Genomic DNA, 17,755 nt, shown 5'->3' with positions numbered 1-17,755 from the left:
CAGGTCCCTGGCTACCCTCTCCTTCCACTGCACTTGAAAAAACTTGCTATTTTCAGGTCAGCTCCAACCTGGCTTCTGCTCCAGGGTTCCCTGTAACTGTTCTTGCTGAGGTCACTAGCGAACTCCTTGTAGCCATTCCAGCAGACACTGTAAGTCCTCCTCTTACTTCATCTGTTGGCTGTGTTCTTGAAACCTCCTCTCCCATTGCCCTCCCTCCCTTGGCACACCCTGTCCATGCTCTCTTCCTTCTCTCTGGCCATGCCTCAGCCTCCCTTGCTGGCTTCATCTCTCCTTGACTCTAAATACTGGATTTCTTTTAGGCCCCGTTTGGACTCTTCCTGTCTTTAGCTCTCTACTTTTTCTAAAGACCATTTTTTCCACTCCCTGGTCTTTATATCTCATCTCTGTGTTCATTGTCTCCTTTATCTCTAGCCCAGATTGCTCCTCTGAGTTCCAGGCCATATCTAACTTGACCTATCTCTTGATTATTACACAACTATCTTGAACTACACGCAAACAAAATTGAAATCTTGCATTTTCCGCCCAAAGTCTGCCTCTCCCTCCGTGTGTCACATCTCAGTACACAGTACTTCTTTCCATCCATTTTCCTTACCCAAATCCTCCATATCCACATGCTCTACTTCTTGTCCCACCCCATGCTACTGCTAAAGGGTATCCTGAATCTGTCAGTTCTTTCCTTCTCTATTGTACCATCCTAGCCCAGGCTTCTATCCCATCTTGGAGATCTCTTCACACCAGATGGCCATCCAGTTTCTGAAAGGTGACATCCCCATGTTTCTGCTAGACTATAAGCTCTTCGAGGGCAAGAACCACAGCTATTTTATTCACTAAAGCACTTAACACCTTGCACCACCCTTGGCGCATGTTAAGAGATTGATAAATAGGGAACCAATAAATTCAATGATTATGGTTACGTAAAAGCTATGTGAGAATTGGAAGGAAATATGGAAAATTTGATTTCACAAGAATTTCTGATTCTGTTGTTGTAGCATTTGAGTGATGAAATAAATTTAAGGCCTGTATGTATGCAGGATAATATATGATCATGTGTTGAGATGTGTGTGCATCTGGGTCGAAGAAAGCGAGAATGAGAGCTCAGCCACTTATTGGAGGTGAGCTAGTGGGAGTAGTCTGGGCTTCATTGCTATGCTCTAGTCTGCTAGAGATGGTTGGACTTCAGTCTAGTTAAGGCTGGATTATAAGAACTTGCATTCTCTGGCAAGTTTTTATGGGTGAGAAACAGAATGTTTTGAAAATGGAAAGATGACACTGACCCCAGGACTAGATTAGGTGTAGCAAGCTGATTCGAGGACAAGAGACAGCAGAGTTTGAAGCTGGCCATTTGGAAAGTCCAGGTGAAAGTCAGAAGTGTAACAGAAGATGAATACCTCCCAGGGTGTCTGGGACTATGGCTCTTCATCATAGCTGGCAAGTTACCACTTCCCCTGCTCCCATCTTTCTAATGCTTAGCCCACCTTCCCACCAGATCCCCTTCATGCACCTGCTGCCAAAGGAGTCCACAACTGGCATATTAATTCCTTGAATTTCCTTTTTTCCCCTAACCTTCATTTTCTTTCTTTTTTTTTTTAACTGAAATGCAATCACCTAACATTGTATAAATTTAAGATGTACAATGGGTTAGTTTGATACATTGATCTATTGCCATACGATTACTACCGTAACATTAACTAACATCTTTATCTCATCACATTGCATTTCCTTTTTTGTGGAGGGATAATTTTCCTCTTTCAACATGAGAACTGGCTGCCTAGTTTGTTTAGATAATTCATTTGGGAAGAAGTTGCTTTAGGGGAAATTCAAAGTTTTCTCTCTGTGTCCATCTGTGTACACACACATACATATAGCCTCCCACCCCAAAACTCTGTATGTTTGCCCGCAAATGAATCCTTAATTTTAAATAGATTTTATAGGTCTCCTTCCTTAACTATAATCTAATAACAGTACCAGTAAGAAATAAAGAAATGAAAAATGTATCTTAGCACCCAGGAAATCAAGGTCCATCTTCTTAAATAAACCCTGGCCCAAACAGAAACAAATGAAAAAAAAAAAATCATGTGTTTGGATGGGAATACTTAATACCACAAATATATAAGATCTCCTAAAACTGATGCATATACTTAATACAATTCCAATTAAACTCATAGTTTCCCCACCCATTTTGGGTAAGATAATCTTAAAATTTATATGGAAGAGCAAATGTCTAGGAGATGCTAAGAAAATGACAAAAATAGAGATTTGCCTTTTCAGATGTTAAATATATTTAAAATCACAGTAGTAAAAGCTTGACATTGGGATAGAAGTAAATCAATAGATAATTGGAACAGAGCAGAATTCAGAAATAGATTCCAGATACATGGTAATTTAATATATGACAAAAGCAGTATTTCAGGTCAGTGAGAAAAGGAGGGTATTTTTGAAGAAAGTGGTTATGACATAGCTGATTAACCATCTGGATAAAAGTAAAGATGGACTCTTATCTCATACTATACATAAAAATATCTTCCAGATAGATTATAGATAGAAGTTTAAAAAAACAAAACAAAGATGGTGGAACAATTTTATACTTGTCTATAAGCTAAAGTTTGGGAATAACTTTAAAACCAAGACAAAAACATGATGCCATAAAAACGTCGTGTGGGGTAAAAGATAACCACACGTACAAGTTGCAAGACAAACAGATTAGGAGAAAACATGTGTCAGAAATATGACAGATAAGGATTAATATCTCTACAGAGCGCTCTTGAAAACTGATAAGAAAAATACACACAGAGCAGAAAAACGGTCCGAGAATAGGAATATGAGATTCACAGAAGGGCAAAGCAAATAGTGGGTGAAACGTCTCTTTCTTTACATCACCGCTCTGAGAAGTTCTTCTTCTCTGGCATGTCAGAGGGTGAGTTCACATAAGGCTCGAGGATGGATGGAGAGGGTATGGAAACAACGACGTGGTTCCTGAATCTTCTTCTTCCCCACACAGACTACAGTGACTGTGGTGGGAAGCTTCCCTCCCAGGCGCGCGGAGTGGGAGTGCGCGGTGAAGAGCTCGGACACGGGCAGGCAGCTCTGCAGGAGTAAAAGTCCACCCAGCAAGCCCTGCACATGCAGCATCCCCACGAGAGTGACCTACAAAGGTAGGTGGACTTTTGGCTGGTTTTTTGGTTTGTAAGTGAAGAAAGCAAGACAACCTCCTGAACACAGATGGCCCAGGAAGCAAGTTGAATGGGAGGGAGTGTGTCTAGCCTCCCTCCCCCATAGACTCAGTCTTTGCCTACCTCCCCCTCTACCTCCCACCTTCCCCTTGGCTGCTCCCCTTGGCTGTCCCTCCTCCTAGGACTCCAGCATCCCCCTCTTCCGTGTGAGTGGAGGATGACAGCAGAAGGGGTGCTGGAGACAACCATGGGGTAAAGCTAGAGACCATTGGTCTGACCCTACCCAAAGGGCTCAGATAATTCAGAGATCGGAAAAGCTGGGAACAACCTGGACAAGATGAGAAAATAGAACAGCTAATGTTCTATCATCTTAATATCATTGTATCCATTCAGAAAGGAAGTATTTTTCAAATATCTACTATGGCCCGGGCACTGTGCTAGGTGCTGGGGATATGGTAACCGAAAGAGACAGACGTGGTCCTTGCTGACAGTATTTATAGCCTCTTGGGGGTGGAGACAAGTAGACGACTTGTTACAGTAGTAGACTGTACAGTAGTAGACGTCTTGTTACAGCCTACGGTAGTAGACGACTTGTTACAGTGCAGTATGTGAATGCACTGAGAACCATGGGAAGCGGAGGAAAGGGGCACCTAACTGAACCTGGGCACCTAACTGAACCTGACGGAATGAGGAAATCTTCCTGGAGGATGAATAGAGTGGAGCCAAGGAAAAGGGGGAAGAGTGTTCCAGGCAGAGACCAACTATTATGATGGCTAGTAAGAGAGAAAAGGCTTTGTTTGAAGAGCAAAAGAGATTCTATGTGGTTCAGGCAAATGGGGTAGGGACAGATGGAAAGCAGAATGATAGAAAATAGATACCAAAGAAGGCACACAGTGTCTGGTATAAAGAGCCATTTACAATCAATACATTTTTGTTGAATGAATGAATGAATGGCCACAGGTGGAGGATGGCTAGAAGAGGAAAGAAGTGAGCTGTGAAAAATCAGATAGAAGGAAAGCCGTTGGGGTGATCCTGCCGGGGGTGACCATGAGAGTGGGTGCAGAGACAGACAGGGATGGAGAGAAGTGGACAGATTCGAGATAGCTAGGAGTTATTGTGGACACACTCATGAATCTCCGTGGGCAAGAAAAATGAGAAGTAGGGTCACATCTTTGGTACAGGCCTCCTAACATGGGACAAGATCATGATGGCATGGAGTTGTGGGGTAAGAGCTGGTGTTACTCAGTTAATCCCAAATCTCTCCGAAGGGAATTTAGTGCACCAGACCAGACACCCAAGCTTAAAAAAATGCCTCTCAGCCTCTGGGCTCTTGGTGACTGTTTGGGATCAGATAGCTTGGAAAATGATTCCAGTTCTCCATTTTTCTTTGTTTACACTATGCAGCCCTTGTGATATGCTTCTAGTTAATTTTGGTCATTATAATGCAGATCTTACGCATATATAAAATCTGTTTTTCAAGTATTCACAATCACCTTGTAAAGCTCTTTGGTCGCATTTACAGCTTCTATCATTATACCTGACCTCTGCCTGCCTTTTTCTTGGAATGCCTTGCATATTCTCAGCCAGCAAACTCACTCCTGTCCCACTTCCTGTACTCACCCGGCCCGTGGACATTGCCAAAGCCCTGTCCGTAACCTCACCCCTTTCATCAAATCCTGTTGCCCTTCTGCTCTGAAACATTGGAGGAAGGGTCACTTCCTTCATAACAGTCCAGGCTGTTCGGGCACCCCTCATAGCCCCCACAGGCACCCCCATCTTGGTAGGCAGGTGCTACGTGGAACTCAGACCACTCATAGTCTGTTTCCTTGAGTGTCCGTCCTGTCATTATTGGGTTTTTCCACCTAAGCCATTTAATCTCTCATAGAATCACTGTAAATGCTACCAGAGCAGAGATCAAATATATTCGTTTCCTTGGGATATTTCCCAGTAGTGTTTTGTGCACGGCTGACATGAAGAAAAGCGCAACTTTTCCTGGTGTTCATTACTGAACCTTGTAGATTCCACTGAAACGTGTTTTCCCTGGGAGTCTTTCCATGTTTCCTGTCTATATGTCCGTTCTACCAACATTCACAAGCGGCTGTGCCAATACTCTTTCCGGGAGGTCACTCCAGCCCTCAGACCTCCTGGTCTTTGCAGCCAGGGGTTATCCTTTCCCACATAACCACTTTATGTGGACAGAATTGTGTGTGGCATCCTGGCTTTCAGAATGAATTCTGCTGCTGTAGAGAAGTGTCTGAAGGTAAGGGTTCTCAGACTTTGGGAATCACACCCTAATAAAAGTTCACAAAGAAAAGTTAGGGGTGCCAACCAACTTACACCAACTTCTTATTTGGCCAAGTGAAGCCTTTCATTTTCAAAGTCTCATCCTCTGTCTCCATTAACTCAGAAAAGGAAGACAGTATCCTACCAACCGGATGGTGGTGAAAAACTCACAGAGGAGCACTGGTCCCTGGACACAGTGGGCTTTGAGGGGGCCACTCCGGGCTGTAACACCCAGCCCCGGCTGTATACAGTCACGTCATGGGGAAACATTCCCCACCACAGAGTCCCAAAGGCTCTCAACATATGTTACCTCAGCTTATCAAGGAGCATGGCCCTGGGATCTGTTTTCATCTGTTTCTCAAGTGATTCTGACACACCACAGGGTTGGGGAGTCACCTTGGATAGAATATAGAAGTTAAGGACATACATGAACGATGACATTTCTCCAATGTTGATTGAGCACGGTTTTTATCTTTCTTGTTACTTTATTCTTTTGAGGGGTTTCTACCCAGCGAGTATGTTTTCCAAAGCAAATAAGAGAACTTTCTATCATAAATTTGGCCAACAGTTGACTCCAAGAAGCTCATGGAAGCCGGCCCATGGGAGGCACACTTGGAGTCTGTTGGGCAAATATCGGTAGTGTGGATGTTGCTGAAGCTACAGGATTTTCGTCTCTAACATTCTGGTTAGCATGTTCTAGGCAGTTCTTGCTCGGTGACTTGTTTTATTCTTATGCTGTGGCCAATTACAAGCTGAGATAGTGATCCCGGGGAGAGGATGAGATGTAAATGGGCTGTAAAATGGCTTTTTCCTAGTGATTATCCATGGGAGGCTTGGAACGCGAGGTGGGCCCGGGTCTGTTTGGAGGCTTGTGCTGTGCACTTTGGCTGCCTGACGTGAATGGCCCACGGGAAGGAACCACATACTGATTGAAATGCTGGCAAGCAGCTGGCACAGCCCCACCCTCTATGCAAAGGAGGCAAAAATATTTATTTTTTGCATTTACAGCTTTGCTTGACGATAGTGGGACTCCACCGTAAATGACATTTTTTTCCCCTTTGCTCCAGATGTTTTGGTTGTCAACGTGACATTCTCCGTCGGTTCTTGGCATTTATCAAAAAGATTCAACTTTACCAACTGCTCGTCATTAAGAGAGTAAGATTTTATTTGAAATTTAAATATTCTCTCATTGGTTTTAATTTATTTATTTGCTTTACGCCTCCATCTCCTCCGTAAAGAACTCTTTTGTGGGGTAGAACTTTCTACAGTGCCTTTTGGAGCATGGCCTAACGGGAGATGGGGGGCCCCTGAGCTAATAACCTGTCTCGTTCAAGCCCTAATAAGGAAGGTGAAGCAGCTGAGGAGCAAAAACTGGGCTTAAGTGATCCTACCAACAGGGAAATAGGTTTTCGCCAGACCAAGAGGCGCCTTGGAGTGAGTCCAGGGAGGGGCTCGGAGGGAGGGGTGCTGCTGCAGTGTTCTCCCCTGATCGGAACAATGGCTTTGGGAACTTGAGTCAAGGGAGAGGGTGTGAGCATGAGGCAAGGGAAGTCATCAAGGAGGAGGACAAGATGAAATCTCTTTCATCGAAAGAACGTGTTAATTCCCATCCCCCACCGCCAACTTTTCATACCACCTTTGGCCATGTTGGGCTCCGTACCCCCCTGAAGTAGGGCCACACCTCACTCCTTGCTTCTAAAGCAGAGAGGAGACAGGGAGGAAATGTGTTTCTCAGATTCCTGATTTTCCAGTTGAAAGATGGGTTGGAGGTTCCCATGGAAACAACAGCAAGCTGTATTATTAGTGATTCTATAGTTCATTCAGTTGTTTGATTGACCGACGCTGTGGGTATCGAATGCGAGTTTCTTTTGGCCTGGCCTGAGAACCACTGTTGCTGGGGGGTGGGGGGGATGAGTTCAGGCTCAAAACAGAGTCAGAGGGCCTCTCGACTGCTAGCCGACGGCTAGCCGAACAGGAGCGTCGGGACCCCGTCTTCAACACTGTGGCACTCTTAAAGAGGGATCAAGTTTGGTTATTTCTAATAAACTGGTTGCATTTGGGGAGGGGGAAGAAGCCAGACTTGGAACAGAATGCCTCAGAAGTCTGTGAAAATGTGAAAAAAGGGGGGAGAGTTACAAAGAGTTTGATGGCTCAAAGAGGGCTGAAACATAAAGCAGGTCCCCCCTCCCCCGTGTAGAGGCCAGGAGGAAGGAGGTGACTGGCCCCCGTCCCACAGCTAGGTCATTAAGAACCAGCTGCTCAGACCCGCAGTCCCCCCAGAGAGGGAGGGTGCCCTGTCCTTGAGTACCTGCTTCCCTTAGGAAGGGGCTCAGTACAGGACCCGCTCCCGAGGGGCCTTGATGGGAATGCAAATCACAAGCCTGCTTCGAGCTCACTTAGGTGGCTGGATACACACTTCAGGGAGCCCGTGTTTTCTTCTCCCATCGAAGCTGCCGTTTCTCTAGATCAGAGTCACAGAACACTTTGGCTTTTTTTTTTTTTTTTTGAAGACTGTAAAATATGAAACATGTCCCCTCTCCCTGCACTGGCTGTCCCGCAGTCCCAGGTTGACCTCCCGCGGCTGTGTTTCCAGACCAACCTCAGTTTCTGTTTCTATCGTTCCTTCAACTCCGATTTTCCTGTGACGAGCTTCTCAGGTCCTCCGCTGTTAATCCCCACGTGATAGGTTATTTGATGAGTAGTAGATGCAGTTCTTCCTTAATTTGATTAAAAGTAAATTCTGACACCCCTTCCCTCTACTTGCCAGGCAATACTTACGGTCTCGCATCTTCTGGGCAGTTGAGGGGTGTCTCAACTCCAGCGAGTGAGGGCGTGCTGATCTCAGGGTGGAGACGGGGAGGTCGGTCTCCAGAGGGGAACTTACCTGAGGGTGGACAAACAGCAGAACCAGAATCAGAAACAGAGCCTGTGGGTTCTTGTTATCTACCAGCGCAGCAGGTGATCCTGAGCTTCCGGTTTCCATAGCGACAGCCCTGCAGGTGTGATGACAGTCCATCAGCCCCGGGGGCTGCCCAGAGCGGGCACAAAGTCAGTGCTGTAGCCTAGCCTCAGAGGACTGTCCTCTCTCCCCTGGGGGGGTTCATATGGACGTTTTCCTAAAAATGCAGGAATTAAGTTGATTTTCCGTGTTGCCAGATGCCCAGTGTGTATTGGAACTGGCTGTGCTTGGTGTAAAAGTGAGAGGAAGTGTATCCATCCCTTCACAGCTTGTGACCCTTCGGATTATAAGCGAAGCCAGGTAAAGTGCCATTTTTTGGTGTTACAAGGTTTAACCAAAAAATAAATGTCTGTGGGGCACCTGGGTGGCTCAGTGGGTTAGGGCTCTGCCTTCGGTTCATGTCATGATCTCAGGGTCCTGGGCTCGAGCCCCGCATCGGGCTCTCTGCTCAGCGGGGAGCCTGCTTCCCCCTCTCTCTCTGCCTGCCTCTCTGCCTACTTGTGATCTCTCTCTGTCAAATAAATAAAATCTTAAAAAAATTAAAAATAAATGTTTGGTCACCCAGTCCCAGTCTGTCTTTCGTGTTTGTTTCAAACTCTAAGTGTCCCATCTGTTTGGGTATTGAAGGGCTCTTCTTCATTCCAGGAGCACTGTCAGGTCGCTGTGGAGAAACGGACACCACTCGAGACAGCAGGAGGAGGAAGAGTCACGGAGAATAGGAGTAATAGGACCCATCCCGGCTTGCAGGTCAGACCCTGGTTTGGAACTCCTAATGGAAAAAATTCCCCTTTTGAATGACAATAACAACTCTTCCCGCCTTGAGTTCCTTTTGAAAATGCCCTGTTTTACTTTCCACCAAAATTCCCTTTTTTACCTTTGATTTTTAACCAAGTTTCACTTAATTGGCTCAATACATCAAAGGCTGTGCACTCACATAAAAGAAATTAAAATTCTGTAATTATGAAAAATGATATTGTTCCAGTAGGAGTAAAATCTTCAAGGTGACTTGGCAGCTCACTCTGGGGGAGTTAGAAGGAAGCAGAGAGCACACAGCACTGAGGGGATTTCAGTTCGAACCACACATTGTGGTGACTTTCCTGGGGGTTACTGGGGTGAAGGGAGTCTATGCAAAATATAGCAACTAACCTCCTTCAGATTGCCTTTCTTTACTTTGCAGAGGTGACGTGACCCATAGTTAACTGTGTCAAAGCGTAGAGTTGTGTCTTATGACATACACTTTTCCCCAAAATTTTCTTCATGGAAAAATATTTTCCATCAAATTTCCTTAGAAATTCCATGGATTTTATTCATAGCAAATCACCAAGTTCAACCAGCAGACGTGTTTGAAAAGTAAGAATAGTACAATGTGAACATTCTGGTGGTTGTGCCCAGTGGCTGACTTCACTGAGCTGAGAGGAGTTAATTGAGCATGTACTAGGTGGTGACAAACAGAAAAGGATAGGTTCTTGCTCTTATGAATCTGGAGGTCTAGTAGGAGCAGACAAATTAAAACACAACATTTCTTTTTCTAAAAAAAAAAAAAAAAAGGCTTTGTTTTCTATTTCATGACTAATCTATGGCTTTGGTTTATCCATTTGCTGTTATTTAAGGTCAAGTGCCAATATAGTAGATAAGTAGCATATTTTTCATCGCTACTGAAAAGTTGATAATGACTTCCAGTGAATAACTACCAGGCAGAGGGACTGTGAATCAAAATGGATTACGAAGTTAATTAAAGGCATTAGAAAGGCTTGGTTGCCAGTCTCTCCAGATTTGAAGTTTTTGAGGTTTTATTAAGTGGTGGGCTACTACTCTTCTCTTCCCATTAGCTCATAGAACTAAGACAGAATGACAGGTATTTGGATCAAGGACGCAGTGGCTTCTTAAAAGAGTTAAATTTCTCTTTTGTTGTTGTTTTAATTGTTTCCTTCAGTTTTAGCAAGACACACCCAGCAGAATTTACCATCTTTGCCACTTCTAAGTGTACAGTTAGTGGTTTTAAGGACACGTACCCTGTTGTGGAACCATCACCACCTTCCCTCTCCAGAACAGATTTCACCTTGCAAAACTGAAACTTTATACCCATTAAAAAATAACTTCCCATTTTCTCTCTCCCCCTCCCTTCCCCCCACCAGTCCCTGGCAACCACCATCCTACTTCCTATCTCTATGAATTTGATGACACTAGGAACTTCATCTAAGTGGAATCATATAGGAACTGTCCTTTTGTTGACTTACTTAATTTAACATAATGTCCTCAAGGTTCATCCATATTATTAGCATGGAACATGATTTCTCCCTTTTGAAGGTCGAAAAATATTCCACTCTATGCATATAGTACGTTTTGTTTATCCATTCATCTGTGGATGGACACTTGGGTTGCTTCTACTTTTTGGCGATTGTAAATGATGCTACTATAAACTCGGGTGTACAGATACCTCTTGAAAACCCTGTTTTCGATTCTTTGGGGAATATATCCAAAAGGGGACTTGCCAAATTGTATGGTAATCCTGTTTTTAATTTTGGGGGGAATGCCATGCTATTTTTCATGGTGTTCTGCCATGTTACATTCCCACCAACAGTGTACAAGCATTCCAGTTTCTCCACATCTTTCCAACTCTTGTGATTTTTGTGGTTGTTTTTAATGGTCACCATTCTAAGTGGGTGTAAGGTGGTATTTCATTGTGGATTTGAGTCATTTTCCCTGAAGATACTGAACATCTTTTCATGTGCTTATTGGCCATTTATGTATCTTCTTTGGAGAAATGTCTGTTCAAGTTCTTTGCCCATTTTTCAATCAGGTTGTTTTGTTGTTGTTGATTTATCGAGTTCTTTATATATTCTGGATATCAACCCTTTATCAGATACATGATTTGCAAATGTTTTCTCCCATTCCATAGGTTGCCTTCTCATTCTGTGGATTGTAGACTTCAGTGCACAGAAGTTCTTAATTTTGATGAAGTCCAGTTTTTTTGTTGTTGTTCTTGCCTGTGCTTTTGATGTCCTATCCAATCATTGCCAAATCCAATGTCATGAAGCTTTTTGCCCATGTTTTCTTCTCAGAGTCTTAAAGTTTTAATTCTTACTTTAGATCTTTGGTCCATTTTTAGTTAATTTTCATATATGGGATCCAACTTCATATAAGGATTCATACAAGAATCCAACTTCATTCTTTTCCAGGTGGATATCCAGTTTTCCCAACACCACTTGTTGAAAAGACTGGCTTTTTCCCATTTAACGGTCTTGGCACCCTTATCAAAAATCATTTCATCAGATATGCAAGGATTTACTTCTGGGCCATCTGTTCTGTTCTGCTGGTCTATATGTCTGTCTGTATACCCATCTCACACTGTTTTCATTACTGTAGCTTTGTAATAAGTTTTGAAATCACAAAGTGTGAGTCCTTCAACTTTATTCGTCTTTTTCAAGACTGTTCGGGAAAAAGTTAAATTTTACCTTGAGGCAATTATAGATTACATGTACTTTTAAGAAAATAATACAGAGAAATCTTCTTTATCTTTTGCCCAGTTTCCACCAGTTGTAACATCTTGCAAAACCATCACACAATATCACAACCAAGAAATTGACAGGGATAACAGTCAAATACAGAACAGCTCTATCACCACACCCCCTTTCCTCCTCTCTCTCACTCCCCATTTCTAATCCCTGGCATCTACTAATCTTTTCTCCATTTCTATAATTTTATAATTGCAAGGAGTCTGTATTAATGGAATCATCCTGACATGGCCTTTTGGGATTGGCCTTTTTAACTCAACGTAATTCTCTGGAAATTCATCCAAGTTCTTTTACAGATCAATAGTGTGTTCCTTTTTTTTGTTTTTCTTTTAAAGATTTTATTTATTTATTTGACAGAGAGAGATCACAAGTAGGCAGAGAGGCAGGCAGAGAGAGAGGGAGAAGCAGGCTCCCCGCTGAGCAGAGAGCCCGATGCGGCGCTCGATCCCAGGACCTTGGGATCATGACCTGAGCCGAAGGCAGAGGCTTTAACCCACTGAGCCACCCAGGCGCCCCTGTGTTCTTTTTTTAATTGCTGAGTGGTAATTCAGGCAATGACTTTTAAAATTTCTTCTATATTAGTGTCTTCCTGTGCCTTTTGACCTTTGGCACTGAGCCGTTAAAAGAAATGGCTGGGTTACCAAGAGGGCAGAGCAAGGCTGAACATAACTGGGAGCCCAGGCCCATCTCCAGGGCTGCTATGTGAATGACACTTCTTAGTCTGGAGAAAGGTATTTTGTTGATACTGGAATGTTTCCTTTAAATATATGGCTCAGAGCAGAATCTCAATTTAGGATCATAGGGAATGGCGTAGTATTGGTCACAGGAGGGATTTCTCCTGCTCTGCCATATACGACTGTCTTTCGTTATCCTGGGGATGTGTAACCCCATGTTTCCAGTTTGGGTCCTGTGTTGGCCTTGATTGAAATACTGAACGCTTTTCCTAGCAGAGAAGCCACTGAGAGCTCTATCTTCCTGCGTCACCCCTGTACCCAGTGCTTCCTGTGGGTTGGGCGCTGGAGACAGGAGATGGCAGCGGTGCAGACATGTTCTTCGGCTTCATGACGCTGAGCTAGAGTTGACGCTTCCTACAGGTGTCGTTTTGAGCGTCTGGTCGATGCCATTATATTGAGCTTCGTAGCTGTAATGAGGAGGGCACAAATGAATCCAGCACATGTCTTGCCATCAGTCTCAAGAATCTTGTACATGAGTACATAAGAAAGAATATAAAATAAAAATATTAGCATAGGAGAAGCACCAGAAAGTATGCCAACTCAGAGAGCCTGGCTGAGCTCATAGCCTTGGCTCGGTTGTTCCTGTTTATTGATGCCCAGTGCCTGGCAGCTGAAAGCACTGAATCAGCGTGGTTGGTGAGGGTTTTGATGGACAGATGGATTGATGGACAGAGATGGAACTTCAGCCAACCGCTGAGGGACGAAACACATGGAGACAGAGGACTGAGTGTTCTAAGCAGAGCAGCTAGCGTTAGCAAAAGCATAGTGGGTCACCAGAAAATTCCAGGGCATCCGTACCTGGGGTCCAGGAGACCCCAAGTAATTCAGTCTGACCAGAGATGGGTGCAGGAAATCCTGGGACACAGGGCTGACATGACCCAGTAGCCGGCATCTGTGGGGCCTTCCACACCAGGCCGAGGAGCCTGGCTTTTGTTCTCCAACAGCTGCAGAATGCTTCTCTAGACACTTATCTTTTAAGCTGGGAATTGGCTCATCCAAGGACATGGCCCTTAGGAGACAGGGTTCCTGGTTCAGCCTCGGGTTGGGCCTCCTGCTGTCATGCTGGTCCACGCACCTATCCCCAGTCCCTTTACCCGAGCTACAAATACGATTTAGCGGGGAGGGGGCTGCCTTAAGGAAAGGCACCACCACAACAGGGAAGTGAACTCAAAATCCTATGTTTGCCCTTTGGATGAGAAGTATTTTTAGCTGTGGAAGCCGGTCTCTCCCAGGGGGTTGGCCCCGGGGCCCTGCACTCACTTCTCTTCCTTCCTTTTCTTAAGAGTCTTCCACCTGCTGAGAGAAGAGCTGGCTGCTCTCCCTTTCCTGTTCTCACGGAAAGGTGGTGAAGGTCTATGATACGATGTTCTAATATTTGCTACTCTTCGCCGTCTGCTTGTCTCGGTCGGGTGGAAACACGCCCTACAAAGCCGTGTCTCCTGCTCCCGAGCATTCACCTACATTCGCTGTGTTCTTTCTTTGTCTTCCTCGCCCCTCCTCTCCTCATCCTGCGCCACTTCTTTTTTTTTTTTTTATTAATTAATTTATTTATTTGACAGACAGAGATCACAAGTAGACAGAGAGGCAGGCAGAGAGAGGAAGGGAAGCAGGTTCCCCACTGAGCAGGGAGCCCGATGCGGGGCTCGATCCCAGGACCCTGAGACCATGACCTGAGCTGAAGGCAGAGGCTTTAACCCACTGAGCCACCCAGGCGCCCCCATCCTGCGCCACTTCTGAACGTGCATCCTAATTTCTCACAGGCAATCCGAATCGACTCCTTCGCAGACCTTGCCTTTAGCTGTGAGCTGAAGTTTAAGACTTACCTTGTTGCTTGGCTTCTGTGGGCGTAGCGGTGGGCTCAGTGCCGTTGAACGCACCAGCAAACGTTCATTTATCCAGTCATTCAAAATGTGTTTATTGAGCACACTGTGTGCTAGACAGGGGGGCAAAACGTGTGCCTTCATGGAACTTGCATTGCAGCACTTACAAAATATTGGAGGAAATAAAATCCATTTTCATGAAGCAGTTCAGTGCGTGCAACAGAAGAGGGAGTAAGAAGGACCGCCGGGCTGTACTAGCTTGCACGGTGGCGACCCACAGTAGCTGAGCCTGTGCTGTGTCCTGAACTCAGAGTAGCTCTTTACGCGAGCTCACAGCGTCCCCATTTTACAGACAGAGAGCTGTTGGCGTGCAGAGGATAGGTAGCTAGTAAATGATAGTCAAGAGCTCTGAACACAGGCAGTGTGAAGCCGGAGCCTACAGTTTCAACCACTACTCTACTCTGTAGGACCTTGAGGGACGGAAACAAGCAGGAAATGATGTCGTGTTCGTGATAAGAGTCAGTCTGGAGGGGAGAAAAATAACACTGGCTTCTCTTGGCATTCGACTGGCGGAGCCTGGCCCATCCATGGCACAAACATGGCTGGGCTGAAGACCTCCAGCCAGGGCCGGGGGGGCATCAGCCTCCAAGCCTCCAGAGAGGGGAGGCTGGGGTGTGGTGAGAGTGGAGGGAGCAGACCCCGGCAAGACTGGTATCTTCTCCAGGACTAGGAGAGCCAAAGAGGCCCAAGGTCGAAAACTGAGGCCCAGAGGAGACTGGAGTGGCATGAGTGTCATGCTGGAGTTGAAACCCAGCAGAGCGGTAGATTTGGAGAGGTTGGGTCTAATTTACAGTCAGGGTTCTCTCCAGGGGTGGAGCTGCCCACCCTGGTCCCGGAGTCCCAGTCACCCAAGCCAGTTCTGAGTTGCCACATTCAGAAGGTTAGCAGCCAAGAGTGACGACTGTGCGGAGTGGCCTTGGCAGCCCCTCCTGAGGCCGTATCAGCCTCCCCGTAGAGTCCCCATGTCAGAGAAGCGAGCCTTGATCTCTTAGCCCAGGACCTCGGTCTGTCATCTTCTGGTCTATCTCAGTTGTCATTCGGACTCTTGGTATGTCCCGGGACCCACCGGAGATTGGAGGTTACATCCCAAGTTTCCTGGGGCCTGTCCCAGGGCTGCCGGGAGGGAGCGTGACCGCGTTATTCTCTCTAGTGCTCTCCTTTGGCTTTGGCGGGACTGTATTTTCTTTCAGGATCTCACCTCCTTTTATACCTCCCCATTTCCGCTGCCGGTCACCGCTTTTTTTCAGTTTCTCCATTTCGTGAATACATTACTTCTGTCCTTCTCAGTCATTAATAAAGATGTTAAATAATTCTGAACCAAATATTCACCCCTGTCGAGCCCTACAGGACATTTTCCTTTAATTAGTTGTGCTACCTTTCATCTCTCTAATGTCCTTTGGTTTCAGATTTCCAGCTGGTTTTGAATCCATGTGACTTTTCATCCAGTCCTGTTTGAACTAATGTCGCCAGTGAAACTCTGAGAGACGTTTTTCTGAGCGTCGATTTGGGTCCAGGCCTACCGAGAGCTTTGCTATATTCAGATTTTTTTAAACAGATTAATAGAGTACAATTTGGTCTTAATAAATGGAGCCTTCGTAATGCACCTCTTTCCAATGTTCTTTTCAATCATGGCAGTAGTTTCTCCATTAATGTCACGGTAATTTGAATTGTGTTGACGTCAGACTTCACAAAACGTACTCTGTCAGAAGCGACCCTCTCAGACCTTTCCAGAGATAGCTATTCTTAAGGGCTGTGCTGTTTCCAGTATTCCACAGTGACTTCGTTTTAAGAAAATAAAAACAAATGGGCATTCTGTAATCACCTAATTAACCAGTTTCTAATGTGCTTTCATATACAAAATGGGGAGTAATTTAAACCGGTGAGCGACCAGAGTTCATAGTGTTTTATTAAATAATTTAAATTTGGGCAGCCAGTTAAAAAGCGTTCTTCTGTCTTTAAAATATAACTGACAAGAAGTGGACTGTTCTGAGGTTAATTGCCGAGCAACGTGGGTTGGGAAGGTTACCGTCAGGGGTATTTGGATTTGGCGTATGGAAATCCTTGGTCCTAAGACAAGGGTGGAGTCCTACTGTATGGCTGGAAGAAAGCACCTCTTTGTATCAAACTAGATTCTGTTTTTAAATTAACCCGTTCTGCGTGTCAGCTTCGGGGGGCCCACAACTTCCTACCGGGCTGTGAGATTAACTCTTGATTAAAATATAAAAATAGGTCTAAAGTAAGTGTGTGAAACATTTGTCAGGAGGTCATTCTTTGCCTTCTGTCTGTACAGGATTTTTAAAAAACCTTTATCAGTAAAAATAGAAAATGCTATATTTCTAAGAATTGTTACAGTCCCATGGTACAGCCGTATAGCTACCCCCATTTTTTTTTTAATACCTGCACAGTGTATTCGATGAGGTCCTCTTGCTAGCTCTTTAACTCACTTATTAAGAGAGGTTCTCCAAGCAAACAAAGGGCAACTAATCTGACCCTCTTTGCAAACAGACTAGAAGCATCTGCTTTCAGGAGATAGACCGGGGCTGGATTTCATCCTAGACCTCCGATGGAAACTTCTCTAAACAATAAGGTTTAAAAATAAAATCCTTTTGAAGTAGCAGGGCTCTCTCTGCTCAGGGAAAAATAAAAAGTTAATAAGGCAGTGTGGTGGGTCCTCCGATGGCATTTACAGAACCATTTAAGGAGCAAAATACAACCCCCGAAAATATATATTTTTTTAACATTAGTTATAAGGTTCTTTTTATCCTCTCCCAAGGGTAGAGAAGTAGCATTTCTTTGGGGTGTGTGAGACTCTGGTTGGATCAGATATCCCAGTATAAATACAGGAATCCAGAAGGGCTGTCCAGAAAGAAACGTGGGGATCGTGGCAGACTTGGGCGAAAATGTGAGTCTGCGTTGGGATTAACATACAACAAAACACAGGCTATCTGGCCACCCTAAGGTGGCAGCGGACTTCCCCCATGCAAGGGCTGGCATGTTTCTTCTCCAAAGAGCCAGATGGTGTAAGGTTTAGGCTTCGTGAGCTCCGCTGTTTCTGCCACAGCTACTCCCCGCTATAGCGCGAAGCAGCCACGGACGATCCATCATTGAATGGGGTGGACACTAAAATCAGCATTTCATGTATTTTCACATGTCATGGAACATTACTACTTCTTTGACATTTCTTTCATGGGCC

At 44.9% G+C, this 17,755-nt stretch overlaps 1 protein-coding gene across 1 annotated transcript in view; it reads left to right on the top strand.

Annotated features, from left to right (window-relative positions):
• PLXNC1 (plexin C1) overlaps nt 1-17,755 on the top strand; it is a 141,271-nt gene that overhangs the window by 58,061 nt on the left and 65,455 nt on the right. Inside the window, exons 6-9 of the mRNA XM_080811988.1 lie at nt 3,020-3,173; nt 6,542-6,629; nt 8,631-8,733; nt 9,079-9,180. Of these exons, the coding sequence (XP_080668114.1) occupies nt 3,020-3,173; nt 6,542-6,629; nt 8,631-8,733; nt 9,079-9,180 (447 nt within the window). The remainder of the gene's footprint in view (nt 1-3,019; nt 3,174-6,541; nt 6,630-8,630; nt 8,734-9,078; nt 9,181-17,755) is intronic.

This window comes from Martes martes (assembly GCF_963455335.1).
Source record: "Martes martes genome assembly, chromosome: 8".
In the NCBI taxonomy this organism is placed as follows: domain Eukaryota; kingdom Metazoa; phylum Chordata; class Mammalia; order Carnivora; family Mustelidae; genus Martes; species Martes martes.
Note: the sequence above shows the minus strand (reverse complement) of the source record. Positions and strands in the feature narration are given on the sequence as shown.